A 25,064-nucleotide genomic window follows, 5' to 3' on the forward strand; every position below is an offset into this window, starting at 1 on the left:
TCCGGTAAGTCTTATGGCCAGTCCACCACTGAATACATTATATATACCATAGTGGAATTCATCAGCATTAGCATTAGAAGAGGCATATGATGCAAGAAAGCCGGCTTAGGCAGCATCAGCCAAAAAAGAAAAAAAAAACCACTTCCACTTCACCCCTCTGTTCATTCAAAATACCTGTCCATCTGAGCCTTAAATTTATTTAGGCTATCAACTTCCAAAACAAGGGTTGGAAGTCTGGTCCACCAACCAACTACCTGCTGGCTAAAGGCAAATTTCCGCACATCTATCCTACATCTGTCTTTCCTCAATCTGAATTTATGCCCTCTCAGGTGATTATTCTGAGCAAGAGGAAGAATCCCATCGGCATTGAGTGCTCAAACCATTCAAGGCTTTATCCACCTCTATCAGATCACCTCACCAGTGCCTAGTCTCCAGACACTGTAATTTGCAAAACTTAAGCCTTTCTTCGTAAGAGCACTCCTTTGTTCCATTCACTAATCTTGTTGCCCTTCTCTGTACTCGTTCCAGCAGCTCTACATCCTTCTTGAAATGAGGCCTCCAGACCTGTATACAGTTATCTAGGTGTGGCCTGACGATTGCCTTATACAAGGGAATAATCACCTCCTTATCCCTGCTAGAAAAATTCCTGTATATCATTGACTAGACACAATGAGCTACTCTTGCAGCCCATCTGCACTGCTCAGAGAACTTCATATCTGCCTGCACAATTACTCCCAGGTCCTTTTCATTCTCTACCACTGTCAGTGTAGTACCACAGAGTTGATAAGTTGCTCTAGGGTTGCTGGCTGTTTCCCATATGTAGTACTTTACATTTGTCAAGGTTAAACTTCATCTGCCACCTCTCAGCCCATCTGCTCAACCTTTCCAGATCCTGTTGCAACAGCGTAGTGTCGGAATTGTCCTTAACAACCCTGCCAACCTTTGTATCGTCTGCAAACTTGGACATTAAGCTTGATATACCATCATCAATATCATTTATAAATACAGAAAACAAAAATGGACCCAACACTGAACCCTGAGCGACTCTACTAATAACATTAGTCCACGATGAGCAGTGTCCATTGATTGCCACTCTCTCTTCTCCCCCTCAACCATTCCTTTATCCATAGCAGCAATTTGCCTCCAATGCCACACTGCTACAATTTGTGCAGCAGTCTTCCATGTGCAACAGTATCAAAAGCCTTTCTAAGATCCAAATATATAATATCAAAGTTATTCCCTGTATCCAGTTCTTTTGTGACTGCATCATAGTATCCAATAAAATTGGTCAGGCAAGACGTCCCCTTAACAAAACCATGCTGTGTCCGAGCTATAACTGAAGACTTGTCTAAATGATCCTGCAGTGCTTCTTTAACCAGTGCCTCCATTAATTTTCCTGGAACAGAAGTTAAACTCGCAGGTCTATAATTACTTGTGTCAGCCTTTGATCCTCCTTTGTGAATTGGGGTCACAGTTGCACATCTCCAGTCTATGGGTACCTCCCCTGAGTCCAAGGAAGCAATCATAATTATGGCTAACGGTTTGCTTACTTCTTTTGCTGCTTCCTTTAATATAACTGGATAGATCCCATCCACCCCAGGTGCCTTTCTTGTGTTTATCTTCAACAATTTTTCCTCCACTTTACTCTCAGTTATTACAAAATTATCTAGCTTACTGCCAGAGATAAATATACCTCTGGCATTCCCCTAATTATGATCTTCGGAAATGTGAGACAGCATGTGCAAGAGCACATTAAATTATCCTTTGTAGTTTTATGACCAATTTTTAGAGATGATGCACAGTTCCCTCCTTCCTTACCCTTTGAAAGCCATTGTTAAAGGCTACTTAAGCTAAAGATCGGCTTAGAAAACTGTCAAAAATGAAATTCTTGCCACTTGGCATATGGTTACCCTAAAGAATCTTATCCCCAATTGGAGATTGGTATCTACGAACCTACAGAAAAAAAAAAAATCCAGTAGAAACAGTCTCAAATTTTTAAAATATACTGATTATCAGTTCAAACTTTCAAAAATCAGTATTAAGCATAGATAGACATAGTGGCAGTTAGACTCTGAAAATGTGTAAACTGCCATGACCTAAATTAGTATGTATTTGCCAGTTCTTGAATAAAAATATGCAAACAATGCAAGCAGCTCAGAACTTTCTTCATATAAGGTACCTATTTCTTTTTCCTAAGTACTTTATATTACCATTTAATTAATTTTACAAAATATATTAGAATAGCACAATTCATGACCTAACCATGACAACAAAAAAGTGCCCTCTTTTTATAATAAAACATGAACTCTTTTTTAAAGAACACACTATATTCCAGTTCAGACTCTAAATTTTAAGATCCCTTTTAAGGGGGTTGAGGGAAGATTTTCATAAAACTTTAATTTTTCCTGACATCCTGACAATGTAAGCTTTAAATTGAGTGGTCTAATGTGTCTGTAGCTGCTTCCATTCACTCACAGTTTTACTAACTGGAAAATAACTTACGGAATTACATATAATATAGATATGTATAAATCTGACATGACCCTATATGAGATGTGTGGCAGTGAAGTTCCCGGATTGGTACTGTTGTGGTCTTGTTCGATGTTTGAAAGTAAATAGTAGTCATTTGTTGCAGCTCAAACTTCCTCCAACACATGGTGCTACTAACAAAACTGGTTGTTATATTTGTAACCCATTAGCCTAATCTATACAGATTTTAGAGTAGACTAACAGGAAGATAAGTAACAACCAGTTTTGCTACTATCATTAATGTTCCATGTTGTGATTTTGCAATGGAGCAACAAATTAATATCAAATTTTGCTTTAAACTGAGAAAATCTGAAACAGAAATATATGAAATGATAAAAATGGTTTATGATGATAAAACATTAGGTGTATCAATATTTGAATGGTATAAGTGGTTTCAAGGATGTACTTGATGAGACCCAAGGGGTGGGGTGGATTCTGTCGGCCTCTTGAAATGAGGATAGAGGCAAAAGTTCAGGGAGTTGTGGCGAGTGATCATTGTTCAACCTTAAGAATAATGGCTGATGAGTTTGGATATAGGTTTGTGCAAAATTTGTGCTGTCAGCATCATGGATGAGCAAAAGCAGTGAAGTATCATCATAAGAAAACTTCATTCAGACTTGTCAAGACAATACTAATTTCCTTGACTGCATTGCCAATGGAGAGTTTTGGGTATTTCTGTACGACACAGAAATGAAGTGTCAGAGCATGCAGTGGACTTCAAAATCATCACCAAGGCCCAAAAAAGTTTCATTAACAGACATCAAGGATTTAAAAACATAAGCATGATCATGTTTGTCGACAAACAGGGTGTGAATTTGTACATGAAGGGGAGAGAGAGTCAATGTTGCATTCTACGTACTGGTGCATTGAAGACTATTAAAGAGATAAGAAAAGCAATATTGAGAGAAAGGCAGCCTGTTCTTGTTGCACAATGCCCCCACCCATTCTTAACTTTTTTTTTTGATGACATTTCTGAAGAAATATGGCATTGTACAGATCAGTCATCCCTTACTCTCATGATTTAGCATGAGCAGATTTCTCTTTTCCAAGGTGCCCTCAAAGGAAAGTGGTTTTGTGGTGTTGATCACATAAAGAAAAACATAACTGCTGTATCTAACAACATCTGTTTTGATGCCTTTGCCGACTCTTTTCAGAAACTTTTAGAACAGTGTAATAAGTGCATTCAGTCAGGTGGTGATTACTTTGAATAAAAATGAAACCAAAACCATTTTTGAGCTCTTTCATTTTGTGTTTTTTATTATTTTTTTATTTTTTTATAATATTCCAGGAACTTTATAGCGACATCTCCGTATAAGGTGACTATAGATTTTGATTCGAAAATATCCAGAATTTTTTACATATATATATGAATATTTCAGTTATTCCTGGGCTAAATTAATGCTAAAAAGGCAGTAAATATGAACTGCTTCTCACTGCTTCCACTTTTCTTTTCTGGCCACCCTGAAACCTGAATCATAATTTTTGATTATAAAAGTAGAATTTAAACTGTGTGTGTGTGTGTGTGTGTGTGTGTGTGTGTGTGTGTGTGTGTGTGTGTGTGTGTGTGTGTGTGTGTGTGTGTTCCTTTCTGATTTTCCAAATGGGAGGCATGCCAAAGGTTGCTCAATGTCATTGGTTAAAAACTGACACTGATAGAGTTCAGCAGCTAAAATAACTAACTACTGAGCTGTTATTTTAGCTACAATAGCCTGAGATTTGTTTATGGTGATTTTATAAAGGTTTGGTTTCTTTACTATAATTAGTATTAGCATTTAGTATTAGCAAGGAAGTCAGATGCTTTTGCTGCACTGGCCAAAAAAAGTAATAAGAAAATACAAAACAAATTATAGGCTTTCCTCCTTATTCCAGTAACTGTCCAGTTGACCTTTGAATTTTTTTTAAACTGTCGACTTCAACTCCATGTGGAGACAATTTGTTCCAGTAATCAACAACTTGCTAGCTAAAAAAAAAAAAAAAACCGACTACAATCCAGTCTAAAATTCTTCCTCTCTAATTTGAATTTATGGTTCCTAGTTCTGGAATTCTTTATAACAGTGAAATTTCCACCTTCATTCATTTTTCTAACCCTTCTCTGAGTCTTAAAAATCTCTATCAAATCTCCTCTAAGGTGCTTGGTTGCCAAGCTCTGTAGCTCATATAATTCAAATCTTTTCTTATACAGTTGCTGATCTTACCATGCAAGTTACCCATCTCTGGACCCTTTCAGGAAGTTCAATGTATTTTTTTTTTTTTTCAGAGGTCTCCATACTCAACTGCATAAGCAAGTCATCCTGAAGAGCCCTGCTTGGCAGTGATTATTAATCACTCTCCCTATCATATGCAAATTTTGACATTGTGTCCTTTATTCTTTGTTGATGTCATTTATGCAAATCAAAGTCAAAAGTGGTCCAAGAACCAATTTTTGGGGGACCCTTCATTTGATATTACACCAATCTGAAGAATATCCATTAATCATAAGCCTCTGCCTTCTACAATATAGCCACTTTGCAATCCATCTTAGAATTTTTCCAGCTCTAATCCCAACATGTTCCAGCATGTGCAGTAACCCTCACAAGTGACTGTCAAATGTCCTGCTAAAATCCAAATATAATATATTTTTATTTTATTCGCTACATAATTTTAACATAGTTTAAATTAATTTTCTATCCATCTCATGAGTAAATTTGTCAAAATAACTTACCAGATTAGTTAAACATGATTTTTCTGTTAATAAAACCATGTTATGTACCCTTAAGAATGGCATTTCTATCTAAATGTCCCTGAATTGCACTCTTAATCATTGCCTCTAAGATTTTTTCCTAGTACTGAAGTCAGACTGTGATCTGTAGTTACTGACTTCACTCTTAGAACTGCCTTTATGTATTGGCACTTCTGCAATCCAAAGGAATCTCTCCCGAGTCTCATGATTAAATTCAATGATTCAACAAACTCTGCATGCGTTCCTCCAAAATTACTTGGATATGCCATCAACTCCAGGAGCCTTACTCCTTTAGGCTCAAACGTTTTTCTAATGAACAGTTGTCTGCAATTTTGAAATCATTAATTTCAAAGGCCCAGTCTCACTTGCACTGTCTTTCCTCAGCATGAACATTCTTTTGTCAGTAAAGGCCAATGAAAAATACCTATTCAGTTCACCAACAACATCAGCTAGGTTATCTGAAACTTTCCCACATGCAGTACATAAGGGTCTGATCTGATTTGTTTTCTTCTTTGTACTCACATTCATGAAAAACCACGTTTCTATTTTTTGCCAGTGCTTTCTCCTACTTGGCCTTGGCATCCACAGGTGCCTCCGTAGTCAGGTGGGAAGGAGCAGCAGTGCATAGCACACGCTTCTTGATTAGACCGGGGTTCGAGCCTGTCACCACCAAATACGAAGGATGCGGAAAGGTCAGGGAATGACCACCGCATATCTCGGAGCAATATGGCCTTAGTTGCTAATGCTCCTAAAAACCAAATAACAATAACAATAACAATAACAGACTAACATGTAGCAGTTGTAGGCTTTAGTACTTTTCCTCACTCTGTAACTTTCCTTTGCTCTATTAGACTGGCCAGATCCGTATTCATCCATCTTGGCATCCTCCTCTTGCTATATTTACTTAATGGTATATATGCATTCATGGCTACTGTGATTATTGCTTTTTGCAAGAATATTTCCTGATGCTATCGAGGCAGTGTTAGGTGGGTCAGAAAACTGCTAGCTTGGGGGGAGACAAAGACCAATAGATTGACAGTAGCCACTGGCAGAGATGAAAGAGATTCTTGCAATGCTTCTATTAGAATGAGCAGAAGCCTGAAAAACAAGATGCATAATATTTCAGAGACTGCTGGGAGCCATTGCGGTACAAGTAAACACATGGGTTGTGTTAGGGTAGCTAAGAATAGAAACAGGTGCAGGTATACTTGCGTGTACACCAATGCTAAGAGTTTAGTAAATAAATTTGATGAATTTGAGGTATTGCTCAAAACATCAAAGGCAGATATTGTTGGGATATCAGAGACGTGGTGTCACACAGATATAAGGGATGCAGAACTGGAATTTGGGGAGTACAACGTCTACAGAAAGGATAGACAGGATAGGAAGGGGGAGGGGTTATGCTATTAGTTAAGAAATACATAAAAACCAAGGAAGTGAAGCCAGTCGACATCGCTGGACAGTGCAGTGTTGAGTCAGTTTGGTGTGACATAAGCATTGGGAGATCAAAATTGAGAGTAGGAGTGTGCTATAGGCCTAATGACTCTGATGAGTATAATAAGAAACTGTACAGGGAAATAGAGTGGGCCAGTAAATCAGAGAGTCTTATAATGGGAGATTTTAATTTCCCAGATATTGACTGGAATTTGGGGGCTGGTCACTCACACACTAGCAGGGCTTTTGTGGATTTATCGGATGATTGTTTTCTACATCAGCATGTTCGGGAGGCAACTAGAGGGAGTAATACTCTTGATTTGATTATCAGCAGTGATTCTTCATGCATTAAGAATCTGCAGATAAATGAACCACTAGGTGGCAGTGATCACAGTGTGCTGAAGTGGGATTTACTCAAAGAGGTAACTACCATTAGGGGTAAAGGGAAGGGTTATTGCTTTCGTAAAGGCGACTACGATGGACTGAGACAGTATTTAAATTCTATACAGTGGGACCAACTGATGATGTTACCAACAGCAAATTCAAAATGGGACGCATTCAATGAATTAATTTTGGAAGCTACTAGGCTTTACATACCAACTAAGAAATATTGTTCAAGGTTTAGGCCAAAATGGATGTCAGATGAACTAATGAGGCATATGGCAGAGAAGAAAAATGCATGGGATACTTACAAATTAACACATGACACAGAAGCCTATGATAGATACAAGTTGATATGCAACCAAGTTACAAAGGAGGTTAGGCAGGCGAAGGCAGATTACGAGAAATCCTTGGCAAGGGATGCAAAGAAAAGCAGCAAAGAGTTCTTTACTTATGTAAACTTTAGAAGGAAGGGGATGAATCAGATTGGTCCACTTGATATTGATGGGTCAACTGTTGATGATCCTGCTCAGGTAGCTAACAAACTAAATGAATATTTTGCATCGACATTCACACATGAGGAGTTATTCAGCGAGGGGAATGCCAGAGGTGTATTCAACTCTAGCAGTAAGCTACAGAATCTTGAAATAACTGGGAGTAAAGTGGAGGAGAAACTGTTGAAGATAAACACAAGAAAGGCACCCGGGGTGGATGGGGTCTATCCAGTTATATTAAAGGAGGCAGCAAAGGAAGTAAGCAAACCTTTAGCCATAATTATGAGAGCTTCCTTGGACTCAGGGGAGGTACCCATAGACTGGAAATGTGCAAATGTGACCCCAATTCACAAAGGAGGATCAAAGGCTGACACAAGTAATTATAGACCTGTGAGCTTAACTTCTGTTCCAGGAAAGTTAATTGAGGCACTGGTTAAAGAAGCACTGCAGGATCATTTAGACAAGTCTTCAGTTATAGCTCGGACACAGCATGGTTTTGTTAAGGGGACGTCTTGCCTGACCAATTTGATTGGATATTATGATGCAGTCACAAAAGAACTGGATGCAGGGAATAGCTTTGATATTATATACTTGGATCTTAGAAAGGCTTTTGATACTGTTGCACATGGAAGATTGCTACACAAATTGGAGCAGTGTGACATTGGAGGCAAATTGCTGCTATGGATAAAGGGGTGGTTGAAGTGGAGAAGACAGAGAGTGGTAATCAGTGGACACTGCTCATCGTGGACTAATGTTATTAGTGGAGTCCCTCAGGGCTCAGTGTTGGGTCCATTATTGTTTTCTGTATTTATAAATGATATTGATGATGGTATACCAGCTTAATGTCCAAGTTTGCAGACGATACAAAGGTTGGCAGGGTTGTCAAGGACACTACTGGCACTATGCTGCTGCAACAGGATCTGGAAAGGTTGAGCAGATGGGCTGAGAGGTGGCAAATGAAGTTTAACATTGACAAATGTAAAGTACTACACATGGGAAACAGCAACCCCAGAGCAACGTATCAACTCTGTGGTACTACACTGACAGTGGTAGAGAATGAAAGGGACTTGGGGGTGGTTGTGCAGGCAGATATGAAGTTCTCTGAGCAGTGCAGACGGGCTGCAGGAGTAGCTCATGGAGTATTGTCAATTATATACAGGAATTTTTCCAGCAGGTATAAGGAGGTGATTATTCCCTTGTATAAGGCAATGGTTAGGCCACACCTAGAGTACTGTATACAGGTCTGGAGGCCTCATTTCAAGAAGGATGTAGACCTGCTGGAACGAGTACAGAGAAGGGCAACAAGATTATTGAATGGAATAAAGGGGTGCTCTTACGAAGAAAGGCTTAAGTTTTGCAAATTACAGTGTCTGGAGACTAGGCACCAATGAGGTGATCTGATAGAGGTGTATAAAGCCTTGAATGGTTTGAGCATGTCAATGCTGATGGGATTCTTCCTCTAGCTCAGAATAATCACCTGAGAGGGCATAAATTCAAATTGAGGAAAGACAGATATAGGATAGACGTGCGGAAATTTGCCTTTAGCCAGCGGGTGGTTGGTTGGTGGAACAGACTTCCATCCCTTGTAGTGGAGGTTGATAGCCTAAATAAGTTTAAGGCTCAGCTGGACAGGTATTTTGAACAAACAAAGGGGTGAAGTGGAAGTGGGTTTCTTTTTTTTTGGCTGATGCTGCATAAGCTTGCTTTCTTGCATCAAATGCCTCTACTAATGCTAAAGCTAATCCATAATTCTAATGTATTCACCCTCCCTCTGAAAACCACCCAATTAATGTATGCCATGTTGAGCTCCTGCAGACTGCTCAGGACCAAGATATAGACGAGGAATATTACAACTTTCTGAAAGTGATAAAGCCCAAGAAACCTATAGGGAAAAAGAAATCCAAAGAAGAAAAAATTAGTCAAGAAACACTTGTCACGATGAACCGAAGACGACAAATGAAGAACAAGAAAAACACTGACAGGGAGAAAATTTGAGTATGCTGAGTTATGCAAAGCCAATAGAAAGAGACTCAGAGAGAACATAAGAAGATTTAACACAAGAAAAGTAGAACAAGCATTAAGGGTAAACAAAGGATTTAAATCAGCAGCCGTGAGCAGTAATACAGAAAGACAAATGATACTGAAACTGAAGAATAGCGATGGTGTACTTATAAACAGCAGAGAAGGCATAATTCAAATAGCAGAAGACTACTATAGAGAATTATATAAGGAGCGGGGGAATGATGCCAGCAGTGGGGAAGATGGATTGCAAAGTAGCAGCACATACGACATACCTGATATTCTTCCTGATGAGGTAGAACATGCATTGAAGAAAATGAAGAATCAGAAAGCCCCGGGGGGAGGAGGAAGTTACTGTAGAGTTGTTAAAATTTGGAGGAAGAGACATAACACAAAAACAGGCAAGGCTCTTCACAAAGTGCATTAGAAAAGGTGTGACGCCTAAGCAGTGGAATAATGCAATCATAGTTTTGCTGCATAAGAAAGGAGATAAATCAGAAATTGGAAATTATAGACCAATTAGCTTGTTATCCCATATCTACAAGTTGTTTACAAGGGTCATTACTAACAGATTAGAAAGAATATTTGATGAGAATCAACCGAAAGACAAGCTGGCTTTGTGACAGGATTCTCAACTATAGATCACCTTCACGTAATATCACAGCTAATGGAGAAAGCAAATGAATATAAAACACCATTATGCCTGGCATTTGTGGATTATGAAAAGGCATTTGACTCCATACAGCATAAGGCAATGTTTCGGGCACTGGAAAGACAAGGCATAGATACCCCATATATTATGATTTTGAAGAAAATATATGAGAGTGTTACCTCCTTTATTAGACTAAACAAAGACAGTAGGAAATTCAAAATCGAGAAAGGAGTTCGACAAGGAGACACAATATCTCCGAAGCTGTTTACTGCTGCCCTTGAGGAAGCTTTCAGAAGATTAGACTGGCCGCAGAAAGGAGTCAATGTGAACGGAGAGTACCTAAACCATTTACGATTTGCCGATGACATTGTGGTCATAAGCCACGATCCCAAAGAATTAGAAGAAAATCTTAATCAGTTATGCAGTTAGTAAGGATTTTGGACTAAAGATGAATATGGCTAAAACAAAAATAATGATGAACAAGTATGCCACAGAAAGGGAAATAATGATTGAAGGAGCAGTAATTGAAAAGGTGGAGTTATATACTTATCTGAGACAAGTTATTAACTGTAATAATGATAAATGGCTGGAAGTCAAGAGAAGAATAAATTTTGGATGGATAGCATTCAGGAAATATAGTCACATACTGAAGAGCAATATCCCAGTTTGTTTGAAACGTAAGATAATGAACCAATGTATACTCCCCACCATGACTTATGGAAGTGAAACTTGGGCACTCACCAAAAGAATGGAAGAGAAGCTGAGAACTACACAGCGAAGAATGGAACGAATTATATTGGGAATCAGACTGTTAGATAAGAAGAGAAACACATGGATTAGGCAGCAAACTCAAGTAAAGGACATTCTTATCAAAACTAAAGAACTAAAATTGTCTTGGGCAGGACACATAGCTCGAAGACATGATGACAGGTGGACTAAGAAAATAACAGAATGGTACCCAAGAGGAGCTAGATGAAAACCTGGAAGACAAAGGTGGAGATGGATAGATGAAATTCATGAGTTTTTGGGTAGTAAATGGATGGCCAGTGCTCAAAACAGAAGGAACTGGCAAGTTGCTGGAGAGGCCTTCATCCTGCAGTGGATTGAAAATGGCTGATGATGATGATGATGTAGAGTCTTAAGCTGTTATATTCCCCTTTTCTGAAATTAAAACCTGTGCATTTAACTTTAGCTATTGCAACATCTTTTTTCATCTTCCAACTAACGATTGTGTGATCACTATCTGCCAGTGGTTCCTTTACTTTAAAACCTGTGATGTCATCTGATTCGTGAGTAATGATATGTCTACAATATTCTCACTCCTAGTGTTTTCTCTGACATGCTGGTTCAAATGGTAATCATCTAGTTTATTTAAAAAGTTTATTCCCAATGGTAACTTACCATTGGGAATAAACTTTCTCTCACTTATTCTTATCAATTAGGGGAAGATTGAAATTTCCCATAATAAGATATTCACACTTGCTTGCTCATTCCATTTGCATGTAAAGACTCTTTTCATATTCTTCACAATCTTCTGGTCTGTAGATTACTCCCACTCTTATTATACCTTTGCTTCCAACTAACTCATACCACACAGAGTGTATGCTGGCAGATGTAACTTCAGACTCAGCAAAAGCTCTTTTCACAGTCAGGCTGCTTTTGATAAGAAGCATGATACCATCCACTTCTAGTTTCTCTGTCCTTCTTAAATATATTATATGCACCATAGTGGAAGTTATGATTGCCATTTTTCTAGTAGCACCACATTTCTGCTAGCCCTGTTATGTCAGCATTATTTGTCCTAACCAGGAGTTTGAATTCACCCATTTTATTGACAACACTCCTGAGATTACTATTGTCGACACAGGTAAGACTAAATATTCTTCTATAGTTTATTACCATGACACTCTCCTTTAAGTTGGCTAAGCTTGTTTCCTTATCTATCTTTCTGCTCATTTGAAATATTTTCACCCTCAGAACATCTTGCCGGCATCAGCTGTTGCAGCAAGATATAAGAAATCATGAGGTGTGTGTGTGTGTGCAAGCATTTGTTTAACTAATATCATTAGACAAATGCATGTTTATATTATCTTTCTTCTCCCCCCCCCCTCCCCAACTAGAAGTTTCACTGAATCTGTCAGGTATCAATGATACTTGCTCAAACCCTTGCACTAGCTTTCTTCAAATGAATACTATATCCACAAAATAGATTTTTCCTATCTATAAGTGCAGGTCTCACTGATAAAAATTTCCTCACAGAGCCTTTCCCCACAAGGCTTTCAGCATATAATCCCTCCTATCATGTCTGGGCAGAATTGTAGACACCTTCTGACCTAATTTGGGGCATTTTTAGCATGGTCCTATATTTAACCAACAAATCGTCAGGTCGTGTTTGTTTAATATTAGTCCCCACATAAAGAATAATACTCTGTTTAACCACATTAAAATCTGACAAATCTATTGATAACACTATCAATTGGTCGACCTATCTTTATTATAGAAAAAAAAAAAAAAATGTCCCTTTTTCTGATAATATTCTCCTAATAAAACCAAATCTCCTTCAACCAGAGCCTACTTCTGGTTTAAGGAGATTGAGAGTGCATCATTTGGCAGGTCACAAGATACTTGAGTCCTTGCTGACCTCCCAGTTGCATTTGTTTCTAGGACAAGCACCTGTTTTTTCGATGACTCAAACTCTTTTTTGTAATGCACCAAGATTTAATTTGAGATCAGTACACTCCTTACATTGGATGCAAAGAAAAGAATTGTCAGTTGAGCTTGGTTTGTCTACTAAACCGACCTTAGAATACATGTCATGGGTTATACAAACACCTGAATCACACAGGCATTTTTGCCTGACTCATGGCATCCTCGGGCAATGTACTGTTGGTTCTACTGGGCCATTCTTCCCTAGGGAGTTCTGTGGGATATATAGCATGTTCGGATAGGACAGAGTGCTAGCACTCTGTCCTATCCGAACATGCTAGGACAGAGTGCTAGGATTTTCTTGGGAGTGGGGGGGCAGTTTTGAGGAATCATTAACTTTGATCATCATGTAGCAGTTAAAAAATATCCACCTTATTGTGATCATACGACCACGCTGAAAAAAAATTCTACCCCATGGGCCTTGCTCAATCTCTGCAGGGGGTAGAAATTTTTTCAATGTGGTCTGTGCTTGCTAACAGGAGAGACTGCTTCTACAGGGATGGAATACACTTAAATAGAAAGAGTGCAAGAATATTTGCTGATGCTATTGAGGCAGTGTTGGGTGGGCCAGAAAACTGCTAACTTGGGGGGGATTCACACACTAAAAGATTAACAGTTAACGCCGGCAGAGGTGAAAGGGTTTCTTGCACTGCTTATATTGTAATGAGAAGCAGCCTAGGGAGCGAGTTGCTGGGGATTTCAAGAGCTACTGGGAGTCATCATGGAACAAGTAAATACATGGGCTGTGTTACGGTAAGTAAGAGTAAGAATACAGGTGCATGTATACTTGCATATACACCAATGCTAGAAGTATAGTAAATAAATTTGATGAATTTGAAGTGCTGATCCAAGTCATCAAAAGCAGATATTGTTGGCATATATGAGACGTGGTGTCACACAGATATAAGCAGAGTAGAATTGGAATTTGGGGAGTACATTGTGTACAGAAAGGATAGATAAGGTAGGAAGGCAGGAGAGATTATGCTGTTAGTTCAGAAACACATAAAATCTGAGGAAATGCATCCAGTTGACATGGGTGGACAGTGCAATGTTGAGTCTGTTTGGCATGATATAAACACTGGGAAAGGGAAAATAAGAGTAGGAGTGTGTTATAGGCCTAATGACTCTGATGAGGACAACGAACAGTTGTACAGAGAAATAGTGGGCCAGTAAATCAGAATGTCTTGTAATGGGGGAATTACAAGAAATAGTGGGCCAGTAAATCAGAATGTCTTGTAATGGGGGAATTTTCTTTCCAGATATTGACACTTTGCAGATGATACAAAGGTTGGCAGGGTTGTTAATGAAACTAAAGACAGTATGGTACTGCAACAGGATCTAGAAAAGTTAGGCAGATGGGCTGAGAAGTGGTAACTGAAGTTTAACATTGAAAATTCAAAGTACTGCATATGTGTACCAGTAGACCAAGAGAAACGTACCAACTGTCTGGTACTACACTCAGGGAAGTGGAGAATGAAAAAGACCTGCAGTCAGATATGAAGTTCTCTGAGCAGTGCAGACGGGCTGACAGAGCAGGTCAAGGAGTTTTGTCAATGATATATAGGAATTTTGCTAGCAGAGACAAGGTGGTGATTATCCCTTTGTATAAGGCTATGGCCAACCACACCTTGAGTACTATATAGAGATCTGGACGCCTCATATTAGGAGGATGTAGAGTTGCTAGAATGAATACAGAGAAGGGCAACAAGATTGGTTAGAGGAACAAAGGGGTGCACTTATGAAAGAAGGCGTTAGTTCTGCAAATTGCAGAACTTAAGCCTTCTTTCATAAGTGTTCATCAATCAGATCACATCTGCGAGGTGATCTGATTGAGATGTATAAGACCTTGAATGGTTTGAGCAGGCTTAATGCTGACGGGATACTTCTGCTTGCTCAGATTAAGAATCTCAGGGATCATAGATTCAAATTGAGGAAAGACAGTTGTGGAATAGATCTACAGAAGTTTGCTTTTAGCCAGTGGGTAGTTGATTGCTCGAACAGACTTCCATCTGTTGTTGTGGAAGTTGATAGCTTAAATAAATTTAAGGCTGAACTAGACATATTTGGAGTGGCCAGATGGATGAAATGGGAAGGGTTTTTTTTTGGCTGATGCTCTATTAGCTTGCTTTCTTGCATTATATCCCTCAACTAATGCAAATGCTAATAAGGTGAAGACTATAGCCATTTTAGCTCCTGCCCCCCCTCCCCCCCACACACACATTCAGTTAAATTCTTATGTGTTTATTATTATTTATCAGCTATTATTTGTACAGTTAGCTCACTAAAATGGTTTATCTGGTGTTTAGTATAAATATATGAAATTTGTTTCTTTATTTTTCCAGCAATCAATAAAAACCTTTCATCCAGAGATGCTTTATTATTTATCAGCTTTATTTGTACACTTGGTTCACTGAAATGGTTTATCTGGTATGTAGTATAAATATACAAACATTGTTCCTTTGTTTTTTCAGGAACCAATAGAAACCTTAGATCCAGAGAAGATTTTGAATATGGAAACCGATGGTAGGCTACATATACTATCAGGAGGTACAAAAGTGTTACAGCACACTCCTCCTGGCAAAACCGCTCCTGGATTAAGAGGTAATAGGAATTTCTTATTATTTTTGCTTTTGCATGCTTGTATTATACAGTAGGGCCCACTCATAGGTTCCAGCCCCCCCCCACTGAAAGGTGAAGATTATCGGAAAGTGGAACGTAGCTTTTTTTTTACTTGCGAATGCATATAAAAGCCTAATAACATGTTTACACTATCATATACTGTACACAGACTGAGAATTCCTTAAAAATTGTGTTAGAGATTTTCGCCCTGGACTGGAACATCACCGTGTGGTAAACAAAGAAATTTACTCCACATTCCAGAACTTTGCTTCTCTTGTTTTTGAAAGATGCCGATCTATTAGACAAATACCAACTGCTTTTATCTGATTGTTTTTTTTTTTTTTTTTTTGTGCCTCTGCACTGTTTGTATTATATGTAGAGTGTACTTTCAGTTCTGGTATTGTGTTTTATGCTGAGTGCAAATATGTTTGTATTGATGTAACTATATTAGTTTAATTTTAGTTTTAATGATTTTAGTTTACCTTAATTGTTAATTGAATGACTCAGTTTGTGACTTCATTTCTTTGCTCTGTTTCGGTTACAAACTTAAAATTTTTTTTTCCCCTGAGTACGGGATATTATGAAAGCTACAAATTTAAATGGCGGAGTTGAACAAATGTTCCTGGTGCCGCCAAACCTATGACATTTATACATATAAACAGACTGAATCATCGAGAGTAAAATGGCATCCCTTCTTGGACTTGGCTGCTGACCATGCCATGCCAAAAAAAGCAGAACAAGCGCCAAACATAATGAACATGGATATAATGGAAAACTGCCATATTAGCAGAATGCCGAAAAGCAGGGCCCTACTGTATACACATTTGAAACTTGTGCAACACACTGTTGTGTGAAAAATTAATATGAATCACTATTTTAAAAACTGAGTCTATTTCATGAACAGTGCCAAGAATTACATAGCAAATTCTTATTTTTAAGGTGTAGTGTAATCCTCGAACATATAAAATATTTAATTAGTCTATTACTATTAAAGGGCAGATTGATGTAATTTAACAAAATAGTATCTCAATAACTAAATAAAATTAGCTAAGTTACAGATTTCTATCTTGAAATCTGTTTTCAGAGTTGGATTTTAGTTCGTTATAATTATGTAAAAAGAGAAATTAACACAAGTTGAAACTACTCACAAAGAGTGTACAGTCAACCTTTGTTATTTTCTCTATGTACATAATTTTGTATAAAAATTTTAACCATGTGAAAAGCAGTTTTCTAACTAAACTAAAAGAAAATTTATGATTAAGAAATTTATGAATCAAAATTAAAAATTAAAATTTGAATTAGTCATTTCAGGTCAAAGAATTTGATGAATTGTCTTATGATTCTTAAGTGCATACTGGTAGTTTAAAGATTGAGTGGGCTTACATGACCTCTTTTGATCATAGGTATACATGTTTTGACTTATGTGCTTTTCCCTTTGCATCCTAAGATGATGTACACCAATGACAAAAATTTGAGCAACTCCAAACAGTGAAATTTGTTGACATGGAAAGTCGGCCATGAATCCTTGTTGCAGCTTACGGTAATGATGATGTGGGGGGGGGGGTACAGCCACTAGGTCAGAGGTTGCATTAATTATTTTGATAATGAATATAGTCGTTAACCACAGTTCAAGTCTGTATGACTGCTTTTAGGCTTGAACTATTGTCCACTTAAAGTGCTTATGCATCTGCACTCTTGCACACTACTGCTGCTTGGCTATTTCTGGTATTAAAGGTTTTGTGAGGAAAATTTTTCAGTTTAAGATGAAACTGCCTGGATGTTGACCATCAACATCCTGGCAGTGAAGTCCATGCCATCATTGAATTGGATTGATGACTGACCATTCAAGAAATGGGGGAGATATGTCTCTTTGATTTGGTTTGGTTCAGACCGGAATCGAGAATTTGGGATAGATGAGAGCAGTTGTGCCAAATTTGTTACATGAATATTTTCACTTTAGATCAAAGACATCATAGAGTTCTCATTTCATCTGGGTTGTTTCAGCAGGTTGTATCAGATTCCTCATGTTTTCCAAAAATTATATAAAATAGTTGGTGAGTCTTAAAGATGTATGGATATGATCCAGAGACCAAGCTTCAGGGTTTCCAGTGGAGAATGAAGGCCAAAACAACACAGCAGTGAAAATTACATTGAAGTTTGTGTTAATCTTATAACATCATCCTCTCATTCCAAAAAAAAAAAAAAAAATTTTTTTTCATTGAGGGGATGGTCCTAAAGTGAGTAATCTGAGCAAGAGAAAGAATCCTATCAGCCTGCTCAAACCATTCAATCCCTTATACACCTCAGATAATGTCACAGGTGCCTAGTCTCCAGATGCCGAAATTTGTAGAACTGAAGCAAGCAAACATATCATTCACTCCTCTGTTAACTTTTAAGAATCATTTGCTGTCAGGATCCATCTTCTCAAACCTCACCATTGCCGATGCAATTTCACAAAATCCCATTGCCATCTCTCTAGCGATGAAGCATCTCTGCAGCTCATTTGGTTCATCTTGAGCTTCGTCAGCGTTTTCTTCTTTCACTATTGCTGCCTTCAAGACAATATGTTATTCATTAGATAATTTCTTTTCTTCTTCCTCTATTAAGATAAGAGAATGAGAGTAGCTTGTACAGGTGAAGTTTTTTACTGCTTCTGGAATAGAGAAGTTTTTTCTGTTTTATTAGCTCGAATTGGTATTTTAACTTATTTTCTAGAGTAGCTTTATATTCCTAGTTATGATACTTAGATTAAAGTTTAACTTAGATAGAGATTTTTTAGGTATTACTTAGTATCGGTAAGGGTATCAAATCCACGTGTTACAAGTTGCAGCTCTGCTGAACGAGAGTTTTTTTAGCCATATTTAGCTGCTTTATTGATCAATTGTTATATTAAATTATTTTCTATAAGCAGTTTATAGATCTAGTCAGGATCCTTAGTTTATTCTGAATTGAGACAGCAAGATTTGGAAGTTAATTAATACTTAAGTGTCCGTAGATTTACCGTTCTTAACTTGCTGCCATTGTTATACGATACAACGTTATATCCCGAACTAGATAGCGTAAGCTTAGTATAGTATAGTATATAATATAATATTGTCAATTAATCAGTAAAATCTATTAATCTTGTTAAACTTCATTGTCAATTAAATTGTACTTTTTAACTAAATACACATAACGACTTAGATTACAAACGTAACATAATTAATTAATACACAAATTGATACGGAAGTTACGGAACTCGTAGATAATACTCGATACTGAAAAATATATATAGTGTTATAACTGTGTTGGGATACAAGTTTAGGGTTATAATTTTGTATAGAAATTAAATCGAAATCATGACTCAGACCAGAGCAGCAAAGCAAAAGGCTCAAGCTAATGGGAGTGCTGTGGCTCAGGGGGAGAACTGAGGGGGGGGGGCATTGCCCTCTGAATCACAGCCTTTTAAAATGCACTGTTTGCTTGATGTTTGTGGAGCAATCAGGTACAGGACATGATATTGCCATGGGGGATATCTTTGTGTGTGTGCGCAATGTAAGGAGTGTAAAGAAATCAGGCGACAACTCAGCGTTGTTAGGGGCCTATATGAGAGCTTGAAGGACAGGGTGGATGCCTTCGAAGGATCTAAATTGAGGGGCCCATCAAGCTCTCAGCTGCCCAAATCAACGCCACTTGCACTTGGTCATCACGCAACACAGCGGCAACCCTCCAAGGCAGAATTCGCTGGTCCCACAGGAACTAGTAGTTTTTGGTGACTCTGTTGTCAGGGAGACGGGGAACATACTTTTTAAAAAGGATAGGTGGAACAGAACCAGGGTATGTCTGCCACGGGCAAATGTTGATGACGTTGTAGAGCGGATATCATCTTTTAAGGGCACAAAAGGTGATATAGTTGTACACGTTGGCACCACTAATGACATTAAGAGTAGGAGATCGGCAGAATTACTTAACAAGTACAGGTCACTGTTGAAAAAAAGCTGTGAATTAGGGTTGAATTTTAAAGTGTCTGCAATTCTACCCAGACACAATAGGAGGGAGTATATGATGAGAGCCTTGTCAATCAATTCGGCCCTGGAAAGATTGTGCAAGGCTCAAGGGGTAGAATTTTTTTCAGCCTGGTCTGTACTTGTTAACAGGAGAGACTGCTTCTACAGGGATGGGATACACCAAAACAGAAAGGGTGAAAGAATATTTGCTGATGCTATCGAGGCAGTGTTAGGTGGGTCGGAAAACTGCTAGTTTGGGGGGATACAAGGACAAATAGATCAACAGTAGCCACTGGTAGAGGTGAAAGTGATTCTTGCACTGCTTCTATTGGAATGAGCAGCAGACTGGAAAACAAGATGCAGGATATTTCAAAGACTGCTGGGAGTCATTGCAGTACAAGTAAACACATGGGTTGTGTTAGGGTAGCTAAGAATAGGAACAGGTGCATGTATACTTGCGTGTACACCAATGCTAGGAGTTTGGTAAATAAATTTGATGAATTTGAGGTATTGCTCAAAACATCAAAGGCAGATATTGTTGGGATATCAAAGACGTGGTGTCACACAGATATAAGGAATGCAGAACTGGAATTTGGGGAGTACAATGTGTACAGAAAGAATAGACAGCATAGGAAGGGAGGAGAGGTTATTCTATTAGTTAAGAAACACATAAAATCCAAGGAAATGAAGCCAGTCGACATCGCTGGACAGTGCAGTGTAGTGTCGAGTCAGTTTGGTGTGTCATAAGTATTGGGAGATCAAAATTGAGAGTAGGAGTGTGTTATAGGCCTAATGACTCTGATGAGTATAATAAGAAACTCTACAGTTAAATAGAATCGTCCAGTAAATCAGAGAGTCTTATAATGAGGGATTTTAATTTCCCGGATATTGACTGGAATTTGTGGGTTGGTTTTGTGGATTTATTGGATGATTGTTTTCTACATCAACATGTTCGGGAGGCAACTAGAGGGAGTAATACTCTTGATCTGATTATCAGTAGTGATTCTTCATGCATTAAGAATCTGCAGATAAATGAACCACTAGGTAGCACTGATCACAGTGTGCTGAAGTGGGATTTACTCAAAGAGGTAACTACCATCAGGGGTAAAGGGAAGGGTTTTTGCTTTCCTAAAGGCGGTCTGAGACAGTATTTAAATTCTATACAGTGGGATGAACTGATTATGTTACCAACAGCGAATTCAAAATGGGAAGCATTCAAAGAACCTATCTTGGAAGCTACTAGGCTTTACATACCAACTAAGAAATATTGTTCAAGGTTTAGGCCTAAATGGATGTCAGATGAATTAATGAGACATATGGCAGAGAAGAAAAATGCATGAGATACATGTAAATTAATGGGTCACATGGAAGCCTATGATAGATATAAGATGGTCTCTAATCAAGTCACAAAGGAGATCAGGCAGGCAAAAGCAGATTATGAGAAAACTTTTGCAAAGAATGCGAACAAAAGCAGAAAAGAGTTATTTACCTATATAAACTCTAGAAGGAAAGGGATGGATCAGATTGGTCCACTGGATATTGATGGTTCAGCAGTTTAGGATCCTGCTCAGGTGGCTAACAAACTAAACGAGTATTTTGCATCTACATTCACATATGAGGAGCTATTCAGGAAGGGGAATGCCAGAGGTGAAATAAACTCTGGCAGTGAGCAAGATTATTTTGGAATAACTGATAGGAAAGTGGAGGAAAAATTGTTGAGGATAAACATAAAAAAGGCACCTAGGGTAGATGGGATCTATCCAGTTATATTAAAGGAGGCAGCAAAGGAAGTAAGCGAACCCTCAGCTATAATTATGAGAACTTATTTTTTGACTTGGGGGAGGTACCTATAGACTGGAGATGTGCAAATGTGACCCCCAATTCACAAAGGTGGATCAAAGGCTGACACAAGTAATTATAGACCCGTAAGTTGAACTTCTGTTCCAGGAAAATTAATGGAGGCACTGGTTAAAGAAGCACTGCACGATCATCTAGACAAGACTTCAGTTATAGCTTGGACATAGAATGGTTTTGTTAAGGGAAAGTCTTGCCTGACCAATTTGATTGGATACTATGATGCTAAGATTCAGTCACAAAAGAACTGGATGCAGGGAATAACTTTGATATTATATATTTGTATCTTAGAAAGGCTTTTGATACTGTTGCACATGGAAGACTGCTACACAAATTGGAGAAGTGTGGCATTGGATGCAAATTGCTGCTATGGATAAAGCGATGGCTGAGGGGGAGAAGACAGAGTGGTAATCAATGGACACTGCTCATCCTGGACTAATGTTATTAGTGGAGTCCCTCAGGGTTCAGTTTTGGTCCATTATTGTTTTCTGTATTTACAAATGATATTGATGATGGTATATCAAGCTTAATGTCCAAGTTGGCAGAAGATACAAAGGTTGGCAGGGTTGCTAAGGACACTACTAACGCTATACTGCTGCAACAGGATTTGGAAAGGTTGAGTAGATGGGCTGAGAGGTGGCAAATGAAATTTAACATTGACAAATGTAAAGTACCACATATGGGAAACAGTAATCCCAGAGCAACGTATCAACTCTGTGGTACTACACTGACAGTGGTAGAGAATGAAAAGGACCTGGGGGTAATTGTGCAGGCAGATATGAAGTTCTCTGAGCAGTTCAGACGGGCTGCAAGAGTAGCTCGCCGACCGGGCTAGCCGAGTGGGTAAAGTACCTGCCCGGCAACCCAAAGGTCGCGGGTTCGATTCCCGCCTCGGGCTTGGATCAAAGTACTGCAAAAAACTTGGGAGGTGCAATATGGCCACAGAAGCCGATGCGCCAACAACTACCAAAAAAAAAAAAAAAAAAAAGAGTAGCTCATGGTGTCTTGTCAATGATATACAGGAATTTTTCTAGTAGGGATAAGGAGGTGATTATTCCCTTGTATAAGGCAATCGTCAGGCCACACCTTGAGTACTGTATACAGGTGTGGAGGCCTCATTTCAAGAAGGATGTAGAGCTGCTGGAATGAGTACAGAGAAGGGCAACAAGATTAGTGAATTTAACAAAGGGTTGCTCTTATGAAGAAAGGCTTAAGTTTTACAAATTACAGTGTCTGGAGACCAGGCACCTGCAAGGTGATCTGACAGAGGTGTATAAAGCCTTGAATGGTTTGAGCATGCTCAATGCTGATGGAATTCTTCCTTTCGCTCAGAATAATCACCTGAGAGGGCATAAATTCAAATTTAGCAAAGACAGATGTAGGATAGATGTGTGGAAATTTGCCTTTAGCCAGCGGGTAATTGGTTGGTGGAACAGACTTCCGTCCCTTGTTGTGGAAGTTGATAGCCTAAATAAATTTAAGGCTCAGCTGGACAGGTATTTCGAACGAACGGAGGTTCGTTTGAAATACCTGTCCAGTTTTACATTCCTTATATCTGTGGGACACCACGTCTCTGATACCCCAACAATATCCGCCTTTGATGCTTTGAGCAATACCTTAAATTCATCAAATTTATTTGCCAAACTCCTAGCATTGGTGTACACGCAAGTATACATGCACCTGTTCCTTTTCTTAACTACCCTAACACAACGCATGTGTTTACTTTTGCCCCAATGACTCCCGGCAGTCTCTGAAATATCCTGCAACTTGTTTTCCAGGCTTCTGCTCATTCCAATAGAAGCAGTGCAAGAATCACTTTCACCTCTGCCAGTGGCTACTATTAATCTATTAGTCCTTGTATCCCCCCAAGTTAGCAGTTTTCCGACCCACCTAGCACTGCCTCGATAGCATCAGCAAATATTCTTGCACCCTTTCTATTTAAGTGTATCCCATCCCTGTCAAAGCAGTCCCTTCTGTTAACAAGTACAGACCAGGCTGAAAAAAATTCTACCCCTTGAGCCTTGCACAATCTTTCCATGGCCGAATTGATCGACAAGGCTCTTATCATATACTCCCTCCTATCGTGTCTGGGCAGAATTGCAGACAATTTCAAATTCAACCCTAATTCACAGCTTTTTTTCAACAGTGACCTGTACTTGTCAAGTAATTCTGCCGATCTCCTACTCTTAATATCATTAGTGCCAATGTGTACAACTATATCACCTTTTGTGCCCTTAAAAGATGATATCTGCTCTACAACGTCATCAACCTTTGCCCCTGGCAGACATACCCTGTTGTTCCACCTATCCTTTTTACAAAGCATGTTCCCCGTTTCCCTGACAATAGTCACCAACAACTGCTAGTTCCTGTGGAACCAGCGCATTCTGCCTCTTGGGTTGCTGCTGTGTTGCGTGATGGCCAAGTGCAAGCTCTGGCATTGATGTGGGCAGCTGAGAGCTTGATGGGCCCCTCAATTTAGATCCTTTGAGGGCATCCACCCTGTCCTTCAAACTCTCATATTGGCCCATAACAACGCTGAGTTGTCGCCTGATTTCATTACACTCCTTGTATCGTGCACACACAAAGACACCCCCCTATGGCAATATCATGTCCCATACCCGATTGCTCCACAAAAATCATACAAGCAGTGCATTTTAAAAGGCTGTGATTCAGAGAGCAACTGCACCCCTCAGTTCTCCTCTGAGCCACAGCACTCTCATTAGTTTGAGCCTTTTGCTTTGCTGCTCTGGTCTGAGTCATGATTTTGATTTAATTTCAATAAAATTTCAATTTCAGTACAAAATTATAGCCCTAAACTTGTATCCCAACACAGTTATAACGCTATATATATTTTTCACTATCGAGTATTATCTACGAGTTCCGTTTATAAATTAAATAAATAAATTTTCTGTTTATACTCCGGGACGACCAAACAGTCAGAAGAGTTCACAAGATAGATAGAATACAAGAAACAGAACAGTATTCAGTAGTCACGGTCTTGAACCCCTGTCACTCAAGGCACATGTATTTATGCACCCGCTCACCTGACCACTAGGCTACGGCACCCTAATTTTATATAACTTCCTTATCAAGTTATGTATTAATTAATTATGTTTAGTTTGTAATCTAAGTCGTTATATGTATTTAGTTAAAAGTATAATTTAATTGACAACGAAGTTTAACAAAATTAGTAGATTTTGCTGATTAATTGACAATATTATGTTATATACTACACTATATATAATATAGTAACGCTCTCTAGTTCGGGATATAACCTTGTATCGTATAACAATGGCGCAAGTTACGAACGGTAAATCTACGGACACTTAAGTATTAATTAACTTCCAAATCTCGCTGTCTCAATTCAGAATAAACTAACGATCCTGACTAAGTCTATAAGCTACTTATAGAAAATAATTTGATGTATCAATTGGTTAATAAAGCGGATAAATATGGCTAAAAAATTTCTCATTCAGCAGAGCTGCAACTTGTAACATGTGGATATATGATACCCTTACCGATACTTTTAAAATACTGTTGATCTTAAGTGTGTTATCCTTTGACATGTTCTTGTTCAACAGTGAATACTATAAAATAGTATTCACTGTTGAAGCAGTGAGACCTAATTCCCTTGCAATAGATGACAAACTTTGTCCTGCTTCATTTTTCTT

At 38.6% G+C, this 25,064-nt stretch overlaps 1 protein-coding gene across 1 annotated transcript in view; it reads left to right on the plus strand.

Moving 5' to 3' along the window:
* LOC150087146 (endoplasmic reticulum transmembrane helix translocase) overlaps positions 1–25,064 on the plus strand; it is a 760,787-nt gene that overhangs the window by 214,964 nt on the left and 520,759 nt on the right. The window contains exon 7 of the mRNA XM_090371851.1: positions 15,406–15,535. Within this exon, the coding sequence (XP_090227977.1) occupies positions 15,406–15,535 (130 nt within the window). The remainder of the gene's footprint in view (positions 1–15,405; positions 15,536–25,064) is intronic.

This window comes from Mastigoproctus giganteus, chromosome 4 (assembly GCF_048544385.1).
Source record: "Mastigoproctus giganteus isolate SK-2022 chromosome 4, ASM4854438v1, whole genome shotgun sequence".
Classification (NCBI taxonomy): domain Eukaryota; kingdom Metazoa; phylum Arthropoda; class Arachnida; order Uropygi; family Thelyphonidae; genus Mastigoproctus; species Mastigoproctus giganteus.